Consider the following 19732-nt stretch of genomic DNA (forward strand, 5'->3'; position numbering starts at 1 on the left):
GACAAAGTCCAATGATTCTGCTCTCTGGAAATGTGCATACCAGCCTTCTCTCATCTTCTCTATAATTGGGGCCACACCAAAATCTTGTCGAATGCAAGAAATAAAATATATACTGCAAAAAAAAGTATATATTCTAAAAAACGATTCGAGGATTAAAAGGCCACAATGAGCAAAAAGGATTCCTCTGTAGAGGAGACTACCTATTCCACTCTGCATAATCCTTTTTTTCTGCTTCTCTTCCTTTCAAAGCCAGTGAACGGAAAGAATAATTTGGCCCAAGTGCATATGGCACTGAGCAAGGATGCTGCAGTACAGGCATTCATATAGACGTGTACCTTTTTACACTGGTACAGTTTATTTTCCTTCCTTCTAGCAATCTTGAAGCACTTCTGATGCTTGATAAAAGTTAAAGTTGCTGCCCCCATTCCCCCCACCTCTATTTGCCTGCTTCCCTCTCTTTACTAGTTTTACCACTGATGGAAAGTTTTTTTAGAGGCCAGTACCCATAAAGTCCCATTGTTTACTTTTATATTGAGAGGTCTCTTATCTTTGGGCCAATTATCATCTTTCAGTGTATCTCACAAAGTTGCAGGAGATATAGTACAGTAGTGCAGAGAAAACTGAGGTGACTTGACTTGAGCTCTTCTAAGAATAGAAAAGCTTTTTATAAAAAATAATATACCTACTCAGTGGAAAGAAAATATCTCTGAACTTGAGATAATTTCTCCCTGAGAAAAAAAAGGGTAGATAAATGCAGACAAATATCCTTTACATTCAAACATATTAGCATAAAGTTGCCAATTCCATCTGAGTACAATCCAGATGGTTATTTATTTGTTAATAATTGTTGATTCATTTTTGTCAATTTGTCAACTTGGAGAAGAGGATTAGATAAACTTAAATTGTACCAAACTACTTGTGTTAGCTTCATTAGGAAGACCAGACCACGAAATAAACTCTACTAGGTATGTACAACTAAAATTGAGATTGACTGTAACCACAGAGGCTTTTATATTTATTTATATAACAAAATATGATTTTGCTGCACCTCCTTTTTATAGACCAATAAATTATTTACTTCCAAACATTATCTGGACATTCTGGATTTTAAAAAAATAGTCACGGTCACTTTGGAACTGGAATCTGCATGTCTCCATCAAGGTCATCTTCCTAACTCTCTACAGCCCAACCCTGTTTGAAACAGTCTTTACTGGAATGGCCAATTTAAATCTTACATATCATTGGATGACTTGGAAAAAATACAGTAAATTAACTGTTTTCTGAAGATACTAGACGTTGTATATGTCCATAACCTTGGCTTCCTTCAGCCAAAAAACATCTTGCATAAAACCACAAGAGATGGGATTGACACAGGAGTTCTGCAACTCAAATTGTCAACATCTTTCTCATAGGAAAAAAGCAGGTCTGACTGATTCTTACGTTCTAAACATACAAGGGGAATTGACCTACATCAATAACACTTTGTGCATTTCATGGACCAACATTTAAAATTGTCAGAAGATTATTTACAGGGCTTTTCAGTCTCTTTCTCCTATTCATTTATGATTAGAACAAGGTTTCTGTAATATACTGGATTATCCTTGTGCCAAAAGTAGGACATTCTTAAGAAACTCAGTCACAAACAGAACATTCACTTAATGTTCATATTATAGCAATGCCTTTTTATATTGATTTTTGTCCACTAACATCAATGGCTCAGTACACTGGATTATAGTTTCAGATACCAAACCATCTTTATTAGTCTGTAATATGGAACATACAAAAATTCTCCTCATCGTTCCAAAATTAAGGTTTTTTGCGGACAAGTTCTTTGAATTTGTTTTTGAATTTTAACTATTATAAACAAACTGCTAGTGGAAATCCAACATTGAAGGGGCTTCAAAATGATTCTATTGTGCAATAATTTTGCCACAGCTGCTTTTGGGGAGATTTTCAAAACCAGAGGGTCACGTTTTTTGTTGCTGTTGCAAACAATGTTACTGTTTCTTAAAATTTCCTTCAGTTTACTTAAGTAAGTGACAGTTCCTACTGCTATGCCAAGGACCTAAAACAGTTCTTTTTTCAAGGTAAGTAAAAGAAAAATCTAAAACAGGAAATAAATAATTCTGAGATCCTTTATAGTCCAATCTAATGGAGTTGCAAAAGGTGCAGGACAGGTACATTGATTAATGATAACCTTTCATTCTTAGCCTAATAGATAAAGGGGACTTAAAATATTTACACTGACTAATGTATTCTCTCTGCATTGAGAACTTCCGGACATAAGAAGACAGATATTTTTCAAATCAAATGAACATTAATAGAAGAGAATATTTGTACAGGTAGTCCTCAACTTACAATGGTTCACTTAATGACCATTCAACATTACAATGGCACTGGAAAAGGTGACATGACCATTTTTCCACAGTTACCATTTGCAGCCTCCCCATGATCATGTGATCAAAATTCAGATGCTTGTCAACTGGTTCATATTTACGACAGTTGCTGTGTCTTGGGGTTATGTGATCACTTTTTGAGATCTTCTGACAAAGTCAGAAGGAGAAGTCAGATTCCCCGTTACTAACTTAACCACTTCAGTGATTCACTTAACTGTAGCCAGAAATGTCTTTAAAATGGGGTAAAACTCACTTAACAAATATCTCACTTAACAACATAAATTTTGGGTTCAATTGTGGTCATAAGTTGAAGACTACCTCAGTGGTGGGATTCAATTTTTTTTACTACCGGTTCTGTGGGCGTGGCAGGGGAAGGATACTGTAAAAATCTCCAGTCAGAGGTGGTATTTGCCAGTTCTCCAAACTACGCAAAATTTCCGCTACCAGAATTGGTCAGAACTTGCTGAATACCCACCTCTGGACTACCTGTAGTTTAGGATTGAACTGTGGCATATTTGATGCTCTCTGAGCTTGGGTGTTTTCTTGCAGTCATTTCATGACCTGACTATTGTAGGTTACATTATTAAAGCTAGAAAGGACTGATGTTTATTCTCTGAGAAAGAAGTCAAGAGACCACCAAGGACTCAATAAATGAATATTCTTATAAAATAATATACATCTTTTAATATCAAAAAATTAAAATTGAGGCTGGAAAAATAATCTGTTTTTTGTTTTAAAAAAACATTAGAAATATCGAATATGTTTCCCTTTCAATGAATACAGTAATTTCCCCCTTAAAAATACCATTTCAGATATAACTTGCAAGAGGCTTCAGGCAAGGCTTCAGGAATCATGCTGGTGCATCTTTTGATTTCAATATTGTTTAAATCAGGGGTCTCCAACCTTGGCAAGTTTAAGCCTGGAGGACTTCCAACTCCCAGAATTCCCCAGCCAGCTGGCTGGGGAATTCTGGGAGTTGAAGTCCTCCAGGCTTAAACTTGCCAAGGTTGGAGACCCTGGAACTTTAAATGTTTTGATTTCAATATTGTTGAGCAATACTGTTGTCTGAAATTTCCTCACTTCCCCAATATATTTATTGTTTATAGCTCATCTGATTAAAATAATCAAGGTCTTTATATTGCCCTTGACTTAATGCAATGTGTCTAGTTTGGTGTTTCCCAGTATTCGATGGAGGGAGGTGGGGTAATCGCTTCAATTGTCCAAAGGTTCAAGGCATATTTTGCTGTATTGGAGATTAAAAATACCTATTATATCAAAAATCCTTGACTAATGCTGGTCAAGGCTATATACTCAAGGCTGAACACTTAAGGCTAAGTGCTTATCAAATAATCACTGTGTTACATGCAGTTTTATCTAGGATGCTGTAAAAAAAATTACCACATGTATTTCTGTTAGGTAGAGACTATTGCCTTAGGCTCAAGCTACATTGACACGCAGCTAGTCTCTCTGTTTGAGTTGTCCATTCACAGAGAATTTGGAATTAGGGGAAAGAGCATTCTACCTATACCTTATGCCATTAAATTATGGAATTCTCTGCTATTAGACATCATGATGGCTACAGTTCTAAACTGTTTTCAAAGGACACTATTCAAATTTAGTTGGGTTACTAACAGCTCTTAGTCTTCATGTGCATTTGCCACTCCTGAATCTAATTTGAATATTTGAATATCAACTGCTAGGGTACAGAGTGGTATTCAGCAGGTTCTGACTAGTTCTGGAGAACTGGTAGTGGAAATTTTGAGTCATTCGGAGAACCGGCAAATACCACCTCTGACGGGAGATTTTACAGCATCCTTCCCTTGACATGCCCACCAAGCCACAGAACCGGTAGTAAAAAAAATTGAATTCCACCACTGCTAGGAGTAATAGTAGAAACAACTATATTACTCCTGTCCTTGCTGGTAAGTTTCCTAAATGGAGCACTCACATAAAAAAACAGGTAGAATTTTGATTGCGCCATCTTAACTTTTCTGACCACATTTTTTCAATGTCCTTGCTTTGACCTGCTCCAGCCTCTTCAGATCTTCTTTCCCTTCAGATTATGAAATTTGTAAATTAATAATCAGCTGGAAATGAAAATATCCTTTATGCCTGTCTTTACCTCTTTAAGGACATTCTAGTAATATCTTTGTTTTCAGTCCATGAATGGAATATTTGTTGTCTTTCCCTTACTAGTCCCAGCTTGCGTAACCCAGTTCTAGACTGCATCAGAATCAGAACCAGACTAGAGCTGGAACAGACCTTGGAGGTCTTCTCGTCCAGTCTCCTGCTCAAGCAGGAATCCCAGGGGTGGGATTATACTTGGTCGGACTGGTTCTATAGAACTGGTTGTTATGATTCTGCCCAGTTCGGAGAACCAGCAAATCATGTCACTGACTGGCTCCACCCCTCCCCTCCCTGCCCACTCAGTCCTTATCTGGCATGCGCACCATCAAATTTGCCTGCTAAATTGCTATTTTTATGTTTCCCCTCCTCCCCAATCATCAGCTGTTCTTCTGTGCCGGGAGATTTAGTGAGTTGAATCATCTATCAGAGAGAGTATTGTTGGAAGAGATAGTATTGATTTTCTTTAAATAGACTGTTGAAATATTTATGTCAGAAATAACCCTGTTTACATATACTATGTGGACAAAAATGCTGTTGATAAAATTGGCTCAGGGAAGCAATTATGGATGTAAAGCTAAGTGATGCCTAAGATCTCACACAAAATAGAAGGTATTCAAGTATTACTCTATTTTGTGAGTATTTCTATTTTTTATTTAAAAGCACAGAGTTCACCTTGGAAAAACTGAAATTATCACCTCTAACTTTCCCTTACACATGTTTGTTTGTAAGCAACATTTCTTAATGCACTACTGTTTCCATGCAGCTCTTTCTAATGTAGGCTTTTGTTCTTTCTGCATTGTACACATTTTTATGAAGCTTTTAAATGTCTATTGCAGGTATTCCTCTTATAAGTTTATCCTGTTTCTTGCTCTGAGTTGCATCTTCTTAAGCCTCCCCTATTTGTTCCCTTACTCCTTCTAATTTCAGTTTACACATCCCTTTCTCACCTTCTGTTGAATTACTACCTTGTTCCTTGCATCTCTCCACTTCTTCTGCTACTTTAGGAAACCATGTTTGCTTCTATGGCTCTCAGGACTTCACCAAAAAGCTATGTACCTTTTGGGCTTGAAAGTGCTATTTTGGCTACACACACATATATAAGACCCCTTTATATAAAGAATATATTTATATATTGTTAATCCTAATAAGATACATAATCAATATGTATCTTATAATTTATATACTTTTAAATTCTGTAAATGTATCTATATAACATTTTCCCTCTCTCCTTCTCTCCTTTTTCTTTTCTATTCCTTTTTATTGGTTACAATCATGATAATAAAAGACCATTTAGTCTAGGACATCTGACAAAAGATATTTGTTCTTTCTACAGACAGTGGTCCGAATGCAGCTCTATACTCAATTCTTGAAAGATAATTTCTCCATTTAGGATTTATTGATTTTGTTTGAACAAAATTAAATAATTTGTATCAACTTTATAACAATATTTTAGAGGACTGGATATAGAGAATGCTGAGCAAATTAATAATATTGAAGGAGATCGTTCTTATTTGTCTGGAGTGTTGGAAACTATATAAAAAGGAAATGTCATGTCTATGGTATATAAACACATCCATTATGCAATCTATTCCTCAGTTTCGTTGAACAAAAATCTGTTTGCAGAGTGAAGTCAACAACATTTTCAGTTAAATCTCTGATGTAACAGTTTCAATGCTAATTAAGCATTATACTGTTATCAACACTAACCTACTGTTTGCAGATTTGTTTGAAGAAAAAAAGGTTGTTTTTCTTCTGTCCATGAATTTCCAAATCTCTTAAATGTTTTCTATCAGTAGTTTCCAAGAAAAGTTTACTTTAGCTACAGATACATTGCTTATAAGTAAGCTACAGGTTCTCTAAAGAGATAATAAGAATCCTATTTTGTGTTGAAGTGCTGACGTCCATGGGGTGTAAATATAGATTGCATTGTGTAAACCTATTTCAACTAATATGATGATTTGAATGACGATAGATATGTGTGAAAAACTATCTTTTTGAATTATTATTGTTGCCTTTATATTTTAAAAATACAGTATAAATTTAGAAAGAATATTATAATGGTATAAATATTAACAGATACAGCAGGACTTATTTTAATCTGACACTCAGATAACTTTTTTTTGATAGAGGAGCATGTAGCATATTTAACATATCCAAAAGCAGACACTTTCCAAAATATGTAACGAATCAGATTAGGGAAAGTAGTATTTATTTATTTTCTCTATTAAATTGTTATGCTTCTCATGTCCCCTATAAGGTGACTCTGGCTGGCTAGAGGCCTTCAGAAAGTCTGTAAGCCTAACATAAATTGAACATTTGCTTCCTTATTGTTTCCCTATAAGTGTGTGGTATTAAAGACAGAGATAAAAATATTTATATACTTAAGTTGTATGCTATATATATAATATAATATATCACATAGTAATTCAAATTCATAAGTGAGTTAATATTCTGCATGCATCTCTTATTTAGTGAGATATGAGCAACATGATGTTGACTTGCAACATAATCACTAGATTAGAAAGCTGAGTTTATGTAGAATAGTTTGAGCATACTTGGAATAAAATATGGCTTTTGTCAGGTATAAGGCACACTGACCATATGTATTTGAGGGTGCTGCAGCATAAAGTGGGATGTAAAAGGTTAAGTAGCCATGCTGGATCAGATCAAGGCTTATATCAATCCGATCACTTCTTTCTTGCGCAGTGTTTCTAAGACAAATTGCATTCTTCCTCTGTGCAACTTCTATGTGGAATCCCTCCAAAACCATTGAAACTCACTTAACAAATGTGCCACTTAATAAATGTGTCACTTAACATAAATTTTGGGCCAGTCCCTTAACAACTGGGTTACTAACTTATCAACTGTGGTGATTCACTTAACAACTATGGCAACAAAAGTCATAAAGTGGGGCAAAACTCACTTAACAAATGTGTCATTTAACAACCAAAAATTTGGGCTCAATTGTGGTCATAAGTCAAAGACTACCTATACACTTTTATCTTTTTCCAGTCATCCTTTTCCATGTCAAAAATTCTTTCTCTAACTTCTGGCAATCTGGATTGCTCCAAAACATTTGGAGCAATCTCAATTGAAGGTAGACACTATTTTCAAAAGTATGTTCCTTTACCCTGATCCTGAGATAGGTGACACATGTGAATGGGATTTCTCCTTGTGTTGATTTTAACAGTTGTTAGACTAAGAAAAGGAACTTGGCTAGGACAATTAGGGAACATCTATGAACTGTACTAATATTTTTTTTTACAGTGATATGAATCCATCTGCTGGCCTGAATCCTTGCTTTACTTGTGTTAAAGAGTCTTTGCCTGCTTTTTTTAAAGGTTATTACAGGTTAAATAAATAGCAGCACATCTTCTATTCTGTGTAATGTATTAGGAAAGTTGTATAGTTTTGTTGACTGTGCCAGAGAAAGAATAAAATAGTGTGAGGTTACTTTGGTCTATCAGTAAGTAAACTGACAGTGACCTTCTATTTGTTCATGACCCAGAATTCTTATTTTTCCCCTGACATTTTCCTCTGAATATTTTTTAGATGTTACATATTGAGCAGATTTTGGTTGGTTCTGTAGTAGGGGATGTTATCACTCTTGAAAATTGTCTGAGCTGAAGAATAAGAAATCACTCTTAAGGTTTTTCAGAATGAATAAAATATTTTATTGGAGAAAATAAAATCTATACTCAGTAGTTATACACAAACAAATAAAAACCCACAATGGCCTGAATCCTTGCTTTACTTGTGTTCATCTGGGATGAACCTTCATCTGGGATTATGTTATAGATAAGGTTCTACAAAGCCGTAAGGAAAGCTGGACCATCCTTGTCTGAAAAAGTATTTCATACTCTTCCAGTATTGGGATGAATTTTGTACACATTTTATCAGTGACCTAAAGTCTAACCTGTGATCTTATGTTCACAAGTTTTATTTGCAAGTACGTAAAAGGCAGCATGGTGCAAGATTGTTCTATTGCTTTTCAAAATGTGGTGAAGTAATCTTGTCTCTGACTTTAATCTGGAAGGCTTTGGGGTTATGGACGGTCAGTCCTTCTTTCATCTTTTCCCTTTACTCTGATCTAGCTCAAATCCAATACAAGCACATTTAGTGGACTGAACTAGCACTCACAAGAATCAGTCCAGAAATTTGATTTACACTGGAAAATATTTCCTGTACAACTATATAAAACAATGACAGCAGTTTCTCCAAACTGTCTCTTTTTTTCTAGTATACTGCAATACCTTTACTTGATGGACCTTTCTACCTCTTTGGAGGACTAAGACATAATAGTGCTCTTCAAATTCATGGAAGTTTTAATCTGTACTTGAAATCTATATCATTTGAAGGTTGCAAAACGCCAAGTCCAGCTCGCGATTGATCCAAAGAAGGGCATTTTACATTCTTGTCAATTAGCTCTACTTCAAAATAAAAAAGCAAGAAAGTAAGAAATTGTTTGATTTCATTAATAGCAAACCATCTTCCAGGGCACTTGGCCAATCCTGTTCCAAATGGCATAAAATAATATTTTAATTTGTGACCATTACGATAGAAAGTTTTTTCTTCTCCATTTTCACCAAGATAACGATCATATTTGAATGTCTGTAATAAAATTCAGAACAGTGTATGTGTTAACACAACAATTTCTACAGAAACCTTAAGATAATTTAAGAATTGCAAATGAAAACTGATATTCTTTTTCCTGATGATTTGGAAATCAATTGCTGAATATGTTACTAGCCAGATAACTTAAATATGATGATATATTTCAGAATATTAAACAACTTTCATGTAAAATATTGGAAATATGGATAAAATGTTGGAAATATGCAAAAATTTCAGATGAAATAAGCAATAAATCCTACTTCCCTTTTTACCAAATGAATAGCCATAGCCTTGATCTTTTGCATTTAGTTTGTCATTTTAATGTTATCACTATCTTTAGATATTTTTTCTTTGCTTACTACTTATTTCAGAAATTCTTCCGGAAGTAGGATTTTTTCCTCTTCATCATTAATGAGTATGGATTAAAAAAGCAACAATCACTCTCTTTCAATCTATCTATTGTTTATTTATTACATTTTATCTCTCTCTCTCTCACACACACACACATATGCATTGTTATCATTTAATTTTAACTTTCACACAATTATGGGCAATAATGACAGATTGAAGATGGATCCATAAGAATGAAACTTCTAGATATGACAAAAAAAGAAGTATGTGATTGGACTGACTCCTTGGAACTCAGATAAACAGATAATCAGAGTTGGTAGGGACTTTGTAGGTCATCTAGTCCAACCCCCAACCCAAGCAGGAGACCCTACACTATTTCTGACAAATGGCAGCCAATCTCTTCTTGAAATTCTCAAGTGATGTCGCTCCCACAACTTCCGAGGGCAAGCTGTTCCATTGGTTGATTGTTTTCACTATCAGAAAATTTCTCCTTATTTCCAGGTTAAATCTCTCCTTGTTCAGTTTCCACCCATTATTCCCTGTCTGGCCTACAGGCGCTTTAGAAAATAGCTTGACCCCTTCATCTCTGTGGCAGCCCTTCAAATATTGGAACACTGATATCATGTCCCTCCAGTCCTTCTCTTCACTAGACTACCCAAGCCCAGTTCATATAACTATTCTTCATATGTTTTAGTCTCCAGTCCCCTAATCATCCTGGTTGCTCTTCTCTGTACTTTTTCCAGAGTCTCAACATCTTTTTTATAATATGGTGACCAAAACTGGATGCAGTACTCTAGGTGTGGTCTTACTAAAGCTTTATAGAGTGGTATTAGTACCTCACTTGATCTCAATTGTATCCCTCTGTTGATGCAATTTAGGATGGCATTAGCTTTTTTGGCTGCTGCTGCACACTGCTGGCTCATATTTAGCTGGTTGTCCAATAAGTCCAATATTCCTCTCACAGTTACCCCTTTCCAGGTCAAGGAGATGCTAGGATTACCCACAGGCTTGCTTTATACACAAGCTCCCCATAGTAATTTCCAGAGGTTTGAGAATTATAGGAATCTGTGAAAAATCACCATATCTAAGCCATGGTTTAGCATCTTCAAAAGCACCCTGGATTTGCCTACTACCTTTCTTAACTATTCTAGGATAGTTAAGAATTATACTTTTGCTAATGATATTCTGCTAATGATATTTTTTGTTATTATGCAAGATTTATCATGCCGGGAGTTTCCTTGTGCCCTGGATTAATGAAGATTTATTTAAATTTAAGGATTAAAAAGAAAAAAAAACTTTGGGAAAACAGCAAAAAGGGGACTACAATGTTAATTTGGGAAAGTTAAGGGACTAGGTTAACTTAAAAGAATATTTCCTGTAAGATACTTAAAATGGTGTGAAAGAATATATGAAGATTTTTTTTCTTTCTTCTATCTCTTCATACTTTTTTCTTTACTGTTTATATTTTTCTTTGTTTGTATTTGTATGTATCTTTATATTATACATTTTAATAAAATTATCAGCAAAACAGATTATTTGGCATCTAATTCTAGTATTTATGGCTTCTTTCTTGCTACATCCAGAGTAGTGTGCTGTATATTTGATCATGCTTTACTTAATAACCTCAGGATCAAATGATTATTTCAGACCATTTCTTTCCCAGTGATTTATCAACATCAGTAAAACATAATGTCTTAGGAAACTAACACTGAAATAATTATTGGGATGATAACTCATTTATCATTATAAATGAAAAGTATTAATCCACCTAATTATTGGTAATACTGAATCAAAGACGGAGCCTGAACAAATACTGATATTATTTTGCCTGTGGTATTAAGTTCTTACCTGTGGGAGAATTCACTGAGCAAAACTCAAATTGTTTTATAGAATAATTTCTTCCTATTCATAGTCAGGCAAACTATTTTGTTGGAAAACTCACCAGTGGATCAGGATAGATTTCAGGATCAAGATGTAACAGCTGGGGATAAACAGCTATGATGTCATCTTTGCGGATATGGTAGGAATCGCTGCTCAGTTGCAAAATGAAATCTTTCTTTGCAACTCGGACTGTCATGGAGGCACTGGAGAGTCTTAGTGCTTCTTTTATAATGCTGTCTGTGTAAAGAGAGTAGAAATAAACTTTCATCTAAATGTAAGATAAACAGCTGTGTTACTGTACTGATAGCAAAGTCAAAAGTAATCTGATCCAGTAAAAATGAAAGACCAAAACCAATGCATGAACTGTTGTTCCAGCCAAGCATACTAAATTTCATCATTAGAGCACGACTAAGACTATTATCCAGCTGATTTGTTCTGATGATTAGTGGTTTCTAAATTCTAGCAGATGGGAGTTCATATATTTCAGTCAAAGTTAACCAAGCGTACCTAATATAGGCATGTCATCTAGCTGTTTTTGATTCAAGCAAATGGGTTTCCTACTTGAACAAATCTTTTCACCAGCATCTTTTAGCACTCGTTCTGCCTCTTTTGTAACTGCTTCCATTGCACTGGGATTCCTGAAAGAGAAAGACATAGTGAAACCACAATACAAATGTTTGTTATTAATCATCTGTGTTGTCCATCTTGCCGAGGAGACTCTAGACATTAACATCAATAAAAATACATTATGACAATCATTGTGCACTATCCTCAGAAACAGCTCGAGATTGTGATGACTTTCAGGCAGGCCTTACCATGATAATCATATCTTTAAAAAACCAAGAGAGGAAGCATGGCCACTGGCAGCATTTCTATCTGGACTCAGCTATGAAAATATGGTTGTATGGCTCAGTTTACATATAGAAATGTTCTGTCTACACCCCTCTCTATGATCAGCGTTACTGTTTTTCATTTTACCTCTCAGTCTTAGTATCCCACTATCAAAATGTATTCTGAAAGCATGTTTTTAACCTCATATATACTCTAAAAAGGAGACAATTGAAAATTTATCTTATCCTAAGTATTGGAGACTTAAGCATCAGAACTTGGAAATTGGCATGTTGTAACTTTAACATAACTAAATTTATATTTCTGCAGCAATTATACCTAAACAAGTTGCACAGTTATTGTATGCTATTCAGTTCAGTCTTGTTTACAACCTTTAAGGCATATTAAAGCATTCAATCATATTTATTGGGATTCCGTTCAGTTCTCCAAGATGTGTCTTTCTGTATTTCTATATATTTGAAGCACTGTATTTCTACTGACATCAAATTTCTATGAAGATATTATGTATTTCCATCCTTTCTCCTGAATACATGAGCCAATTAATCCTTATGGAGGTCAGATTAATGATAAATGAATCAATATAGGGCATGTATCATCAGAATTATCTCACCAGTTTTCTTAAATTGTATTGCTAATATTAGGATGCTGCAAGCATTTGTTACAGGGTATTTACACAATCTAACTCTGAGCAAATATAAATGGACTTTTTTAGAGTTTATTTTAATGCTCTTCCTTTTGTAATATTGGTTTCATGAGATTCTTTATCTGCAGAGATGTTCTCTAAAAGATTCCTGGCCATCATGGAATCGCAAATGCAGATTAGCCTAGGATAACAAATCCTGAATTTCTGCCCAGCATAAGCTTTGTAAGAGTTCTGCTTTGAAGTCATTAGATAATATTGGTTTGTAAAAGGCTGTCCTAAGTTTTGTAGCAAAAATGAAACATTAAATAGTGTTTTACAAAATAATAACCTACAGCAATACAATTGCAAAAGAGCTGGTTGTTCAATTCTTCCCAGTTTTGAGGATACATGCACTGTTCTTTTTTTAACAAACCATGTCTATCACGGCAATGGTGTCAGGTGCAAAAGACAAACCATGTCTATTACGGCAATGGTGTCAGGTGAAAAAGACCAGGTCCACATGTAAAATTTACTGCTACAAGCCAGAAAAAAGTACAGGAATCTTCTCAACTTATAGTCAGCATCTGGTTAATGAGTCAATGGCAATCAAGGTAGGAAGTTGTGGATTTTCTCTGTGGCTAAGTAATGATTCTAGGGGTGGAGGCCCATGGGCCAGATGCATCACACACAGGCCATGCCCACCCGGCTCCGCGAAGGGAAAAAATGTTGCAAAATATCACATGACAATAACATCTCTAATTAGACACCTGTGTTCTAGGCTGACCCCTCTTTTTCCCTGGGCCCTGGCTCTGCCAGTCCTTTTCTATAGTGTTCTAATAAGTCATGCTTTATTAATAGTGTCTGAAATATGACAGGCAGAAGAAAATGTTTAACAAATATCATTAATATATTTAAAAATATTCACCCAGCTTATCAACAAATACTCATTTCACCATTTAGTGAACAGTAAATGAACTGACCATAATAAATAGAAATAGTTTTCTTGTTGACCACTATTTGTATGAACTCACCTAATAAGATAGAACGAACTCCAAAATGTAGCAGGTATTGTGTTAGCTTGTGATGCCCACAGGATTGCAAGATGTGTCTTTGCTTTATCCATATCATCAAAAGTGGACAATGTATCATTCAAGTACATACGGAGAGAAATGAGTTCAGAAATGTTTTCTCTTTTTTTAAGGTTCTCATGGAGCAGAGCCTCAGCTAGCTTCTCTCGTGCACTGTAAGCATTTTTAAATAGATGGATTGGAAGACCTGCTACAAGAGCTGGGAAGATTTGGTCAAATTCCTTGAAGTTCTCTAGGGCACTGAGGATACGTGCCTTCTGGTCTTGTTGACTAGAAGAAAGGACCTTGTCGTGATGTGTACTAAATTCTGTACCAAACAATGTTAAAAACCCAGATTCAAACATCACACGATAGCAGAATTCATAAAGCTTATCAGTGACCCAGTCATTGAGATTCATTTTTTCTGCACTTGACTCCACCATGACATAATGCAGGTTCTCCATCATGGTTTCACTGAGAAATGTTAAGGCATTACCCTGCAATGTTCTTATGAAGGTATGGTGCATATTTTCAGTAGTGAATCCATCGCTTGGATCAATGCTTGCGTGTCCAAAGGCCTGCCACCAAATATTGAAAATATTAATTGCCACTAATTAATTATCTAATCTCTTGTCCTATCCCTCTTCTCGCCCTATTTTGATGGCATTTAACCCACCACAAATCATCTTAAAGGTAGAGCTGAATGGCACTACTTAAAGTGTTGTATATCCTGGACTAACTGAATAATAATGTGCATCTGAAATTGAAAGCACTTTATTTTTTCTATAATTTATAAAAGGGAAAGAAAAACCAATGGGATGAGGTATACTTAAACATATTGCATACTGATGGATTCTGAGTGGTAGAGTGGTAGAGTACAGCCATTTAGAATCCCCATTTAGTAAACATTTAAACTCCAGAGATTCATCTACAATAGGAAATGGATTTACATCCATCATTGGCTTTATTTGGTAGATGAGAAGATGATACCAAATACTAAATCTGAAAACAATCTAAAACCTATCTTTCAGATTAAAAATCCATCATAATAATGATTGTCTCTATGGCAGAAAATTTGCCAGAACTGGTGTCTTTATTTGAAATATATAAATCACACTGATACCGGCCTGACAGCAAGTATTATTAGGCAAGAAATCACAAAATTACATCTTGAATCAGTCAGAGTCAAACAAATAATTAAACTGATACTAAGTTAGAATCCTACATTTATATTCTTGCTTTCTTTGCTGTTGTTATGTGACTTTTGAAAATAAATAATTTAAAGTGAAATTTCTAAGAATGACTGGAAGTTAGTCCCAATGAGTGCATAGGAACTATACAATACATTCATCTGTATTCCTGCAATTTATCTTCTTAAGTATGCTGGCATTGATTAATCAAATTCCATAAAGAAAATCAATCTCAATATACATTAAGGAAGATTATTTTAGGCTGTAAAAGAAGTAGAAGCAGTTTGAATTACTGAACTCTAAATAAGATAAAGCAATAAATAAATTTAATGTGAAAATTGGTTTCATCCCATTGGACTGAAAAGTTTGAATCTGAAGAATATTGGGACAGCATCCTTATATTGTGCTAACAACCCCAAACCCTGCACCAAACAGTATTTGATGGCATGGTTTTTAAATTGAGCCCGTCACCCTGCCCACTTTTAACAGAAAAAGTACTTTATTACTATAGTTATTCTTCTGAAATGCTACCTTTGCTGAAGTTGCAAAATGGAATTTTTTCCAGTCTAGGTTTCTTCCTTGTTGCATCACTGCATGATAGGAGAAAGGATCTGTAAGAAAATGGACATATTTTCCAGCCAATTGACATGTGAAAGTGGGACCATGCTTCTTTTGTCGTTTCCTGAGGAATTTGAGAGGATTGGCCCCAAACTGTAAAGCACAGCCAAGATATGGAAGCACTCCATTCTCCAAAGGTGGCTCCCCTTGACGTCTAAAGAAAGGAATATATATTCATATTTAATTTACAATAAAAATTAAGAGTTGCAATAGTGGCGAATATCTGTACCCCAGGTATAGGATCAGGGTGAGGGTTCATCCTCTGAGCTTGTGGATTGGTTTCCAAACGTTTCATTACCAGGTTAGATCACATCTTCCATGGAGTTTAAGAGATCTCCTAAACTCCACTGAAGATGTTACCTAGCCTGGTAATGAACTGTTCGGAAACCAACCCACAAGCTCGGAGAACAAACCCTCACCCTCATAAATTAAGGTTTTGCCTTGATGTTTGCTGGGCAAACACTATTTATAGCTTGGTACTTTCACCATTACTAGGAAGACTTTGCTCTCCCCTAAGTGGTAAATCTATTGAGGAGGTAGTAGACAATTGATGAGAACTCAGTGATTTCAGTTCAGTCTGGAAGCTTAATATAGCTCCAGTAATAAGAATGCCTCAGATCGATTGTAAATCAAATTCAGTGCAATCTATTTGTCAAGCTAAAGTTATCATTTATACTTTGTTTACTTTGAGGCAGTTTATCCAACCCTTTGAATAAAATGCTGATTCATGATAAAATATGAATAATCTATCTATATATATGATTACAATGTCTATTTACACATATCTCTATTTCTTTCTCTTTCTCTCTCTCTCTCTCTCTCTCACACACACACACGCTTCATTTATGCTGAAAATAGATTATAGAATCCTATTCTGCTTTCCTATACATATACATCTGAACAATCAATCATTGTATCAATTAGTGAATAAAAGTGTTAAACACAGATTTTTTTCAAAAAGAAATCTATATTATCAAACAGGAGGAAAATCAGAGTTCATGACAGAACGTTTGAAAGTAATCTTTCTTACCTTTTTCTTACTCCCAGAACATACCACAAACTACCACACAATATTATCATTGCTCCACATGTCAGAAGCAAAGCCATCATATCAGAGAACTATAATAAATTCCAAAAATGATACAAGTCTGACACTAATGCAGGCAATTTCAAAGGGCCACTTCTTAGATTCAGAAGGCTCATCTATTTATTTCACTGAACTAAAATAACCTGTGCAAGCTATTAATTAACTATTTCTTTACAAAATTTCTATGCTTGCACTTGGAGCAAAAGCTTTGTGAAAAATCGGATTGCACACCTCAGATTTGACCTTGAGCTGATTATCACTTATCAGGTCCAAAGTAATCAAAAAATTTAACAGCTGATATTTTAAAAGCCTATCAGATGTGTTTTCATTTATCAAGTAGACTTAACAAATACAGTTTATAGTTCTTGGCTTTATACGAATGACTTGGCTTTATTCAATAACTCCGCACACCCACCATCTGGAATATCACCACATAATTTTGTCTTAGGCAACCTTTTCTAAGCTATTGCCCTCCAACTTGTTATATTATAATTTACATACTGTGTTGGCTGAGAATTCTGGAAGTTGTAGTTAACATATCTAAGGAGAGAGAAAAAAAGAAAGAAATCTATCTTTACCCATGATGACAGGTGAATTTGGTTGGCTTCTACTAGATTTGTGCTCTACTTTAGATTTAATCTGAAGGCAAAGGGGCACTTGGGACATTATCTAGCACTCATGTGCAGCTCCTTAAGGCAGCTGGACCTTTCCAGGGAATTATACAGCTGTTCTCTACCACTGCCTTTGAATCTGAAGTGCTGTGCAATTCCAGCTGCTACATCTTGCAAAAAGAAAACTGTTTTCACTTTCTAGATTTCATCCCCAGTTACAGCAAAAGAAAAATAAATGTTCGTAGAAAAAAAACGTTGTATGTTATTGGCCTATCATACAAAGTAGCTGCAGTCTGAATTCATTATAGCTTCAATTACTCTTTTATAAAAGAAAGAAAGAGTTGAAGATGAATTATCTAAATCAAATAGAAATTATGTTCTGTAATATCCGTTTTTCCAAACAATAAGATTAATAGATATATTATATATTCCTAGTATGCAATTGCTGGGTGTTGGCTGAATACACTGACTAAGGGTCAAGGAAAGAATGTTAAATAATATTCCAAGCTTTTTATTTATCCTACCAAATTATGTATTTTTAACATATGAAATTATAAAAAAAATTATAAAATTATAAAAATCTAATCATTCAGAATTTCCACTAGATGGAGCCATAAATTTCTATACAACACTGTAAATAATGAAGAAATACAGTATGCAGAAGGAAAATCTAGTGTTCGTCTTTATATGAATGTGGGATTTGGAACAAATTTTTTTTCTTTTTCCCTTTTGAAGCTTTTTTAAGAATTAATGTGGATGCATGTATCTCTTCCAATCTTCTGGTCATCTTCAAAGGAGACTCATACTGAGATCTAGAAAGGAGACAGAACTCTTGAGGTTCTGTACTTTTCAGAAGTATTTTTCACCATCTTCCATGGCATTCCTCTAGAGCTGCCAGCCATAATTGAAACACAGCAATTGAAGGATATAACTTCCATGTAGAAGGAACCAAAGCAGTTGAAAGGGAAGATAAATACACCTGTATGCCAATAGTAGTTGTGGAGGTGATTACTACTGACCAGTTTAAATAATATTTTCCAAAAGCGGGGACATGTTTAGGGGTGACATGATAGCAGTGTTCCAATATTTAAAAGTTCCAGCAACAAAGGCAATCATAGTTTGTTCTTTGCAAGTTCTTTTTTCTATGGTGCATCTGGATTCTTGGTCAAATTTCATATGTCTTGTACCACATTCAGGAGGATGCACTCAAAGATGCAGCCACTCAGACTTCTGTCTGAAATGATCATAGCACTAATTATCTAGAATGGCCTCCTTGTAGAAACAAAACATACATGCATAGCTACAGCTAAAACCGTATTTACTCACCTTGAGATATGAGAGGCCATGATGTTAAGTCAAACTGATTATTTCTACTCTTGTAACATTTTCCAATATGAATGGGGGATGAGGTATGTTATGAGCATGTCTGCCATAATGTTATTTTCATCTCACATCCAGATCATGAATCAGACAGGCTTAAATTGTTTCGCTTAATTGTTTCTGTTTAAAAACAGTTTCCCCATAAGCCAGTAGATATTGATGGCAACATTTAAAGGATTATATCTGATACCCTTTTGTACTAGCGCAGCCCAGCATCAATTGATTTCTTGTGGCTGATACACACTGATATATGCTCTCCTTTACCGGAAGAAAGAGTATAAGGTTCTGTAACTGGGTGCTACTATATTGGAAATTCTCTGCACTTCCAGGAAATAACTGATGAACAGCTGGGGCAAACTAATGTTAGACATCTGGTAGTCAAAACAAGCATGCCCAAGTGTGGGAGGAGCTGTCCAATTGCTAAAAGTGGAAGTAAATTAAGTGGGAGAAGTTCTCTTACTTTATTAGGAAAGTCATCCACTCCATGGATTAGCTGTAGTTCTGAAATTGGCAGGTGCTATTTTGTCATTCAGAAAAGAGGAGAACAGAAAAGTCAGAGGCTTTAACCAATGGCTTTACTTAAGAGGGCCAAGAATCACTCATCACCTAATGGCTCAACAGGATAGAAAGCAAAAAGGCAATATTGGAACAAATTTTATTTATTCTAAATGTATTTTTAACTTTGTACATTGCCTAAAGATGCAGATACAAGAGCTACTAGTATTATTTCTTAGTAATAATCAGGGGTGGGATTTAAAATTTTTAACAACTGGTTCTGTGGGCGTGGCTAGGTGGGCATGGCTAGGTGGGTGTGGCCATGTGACTAGGTGGGCATGGCTCACCCCATTTTTGGGGCCTTCTGGGCCTCAGGGAAGCCTCCGGGGGGGCATTTTTGTTCCCAGAAGGCTTCCCTGGGGCTAAAGAAGGGAAAAAAACAGC

At 35.3% G+C, this 19732-nt stretch overlaps 1 protein-coding gene across 1 annotated transcript; it reads right to left on the reverse strand.

Annotated features, from left to right (window-relative positions):
* Positions 1-8173: 8173 nt before the first annotated feature.
* On the reverse strand, positions 8174-16918 carry CYP7A1 (cytochrome P450 family 7 subfamily A member 1). Its single transcript, XM_026706179.2, has 6 exons — positions 16746-16918; positions 15629-15869; positions 13872-14485; positions 11877-12007; positions 11431-11606; positions 8174-9134 (listed from the first exon to the last, which is right to left on the reverse strand). Exons 1-6 carry the CDS (start codon positions 16823-16825, stop codon positions 8838-8840), a joined length of 1539 nt encoding a protein of 512 aa, XP_026561964.1. The 5' UTR covers positions 16826-16918; the 3' UTR covers positions 8174-8837.
* Between the last annotated feature and the right edge of the window lie 2814 nt (positions 16919-19732).

This window comes from Pseudonaja textilis, chromosome 3 (assembly GCF_049901715.1).
Source record: "Pseudonaja textilis isolate UNSWEBS1 chromosome 3, rPseTex1.2, whole genome shotgun sequence".
NCBI classification, from domain to species: Eukaryota; Metazoa; Chordata; class Lepidosauria; order Squamata; family Elapidae; genus Pseudonaja; species Pseudonaja textilis.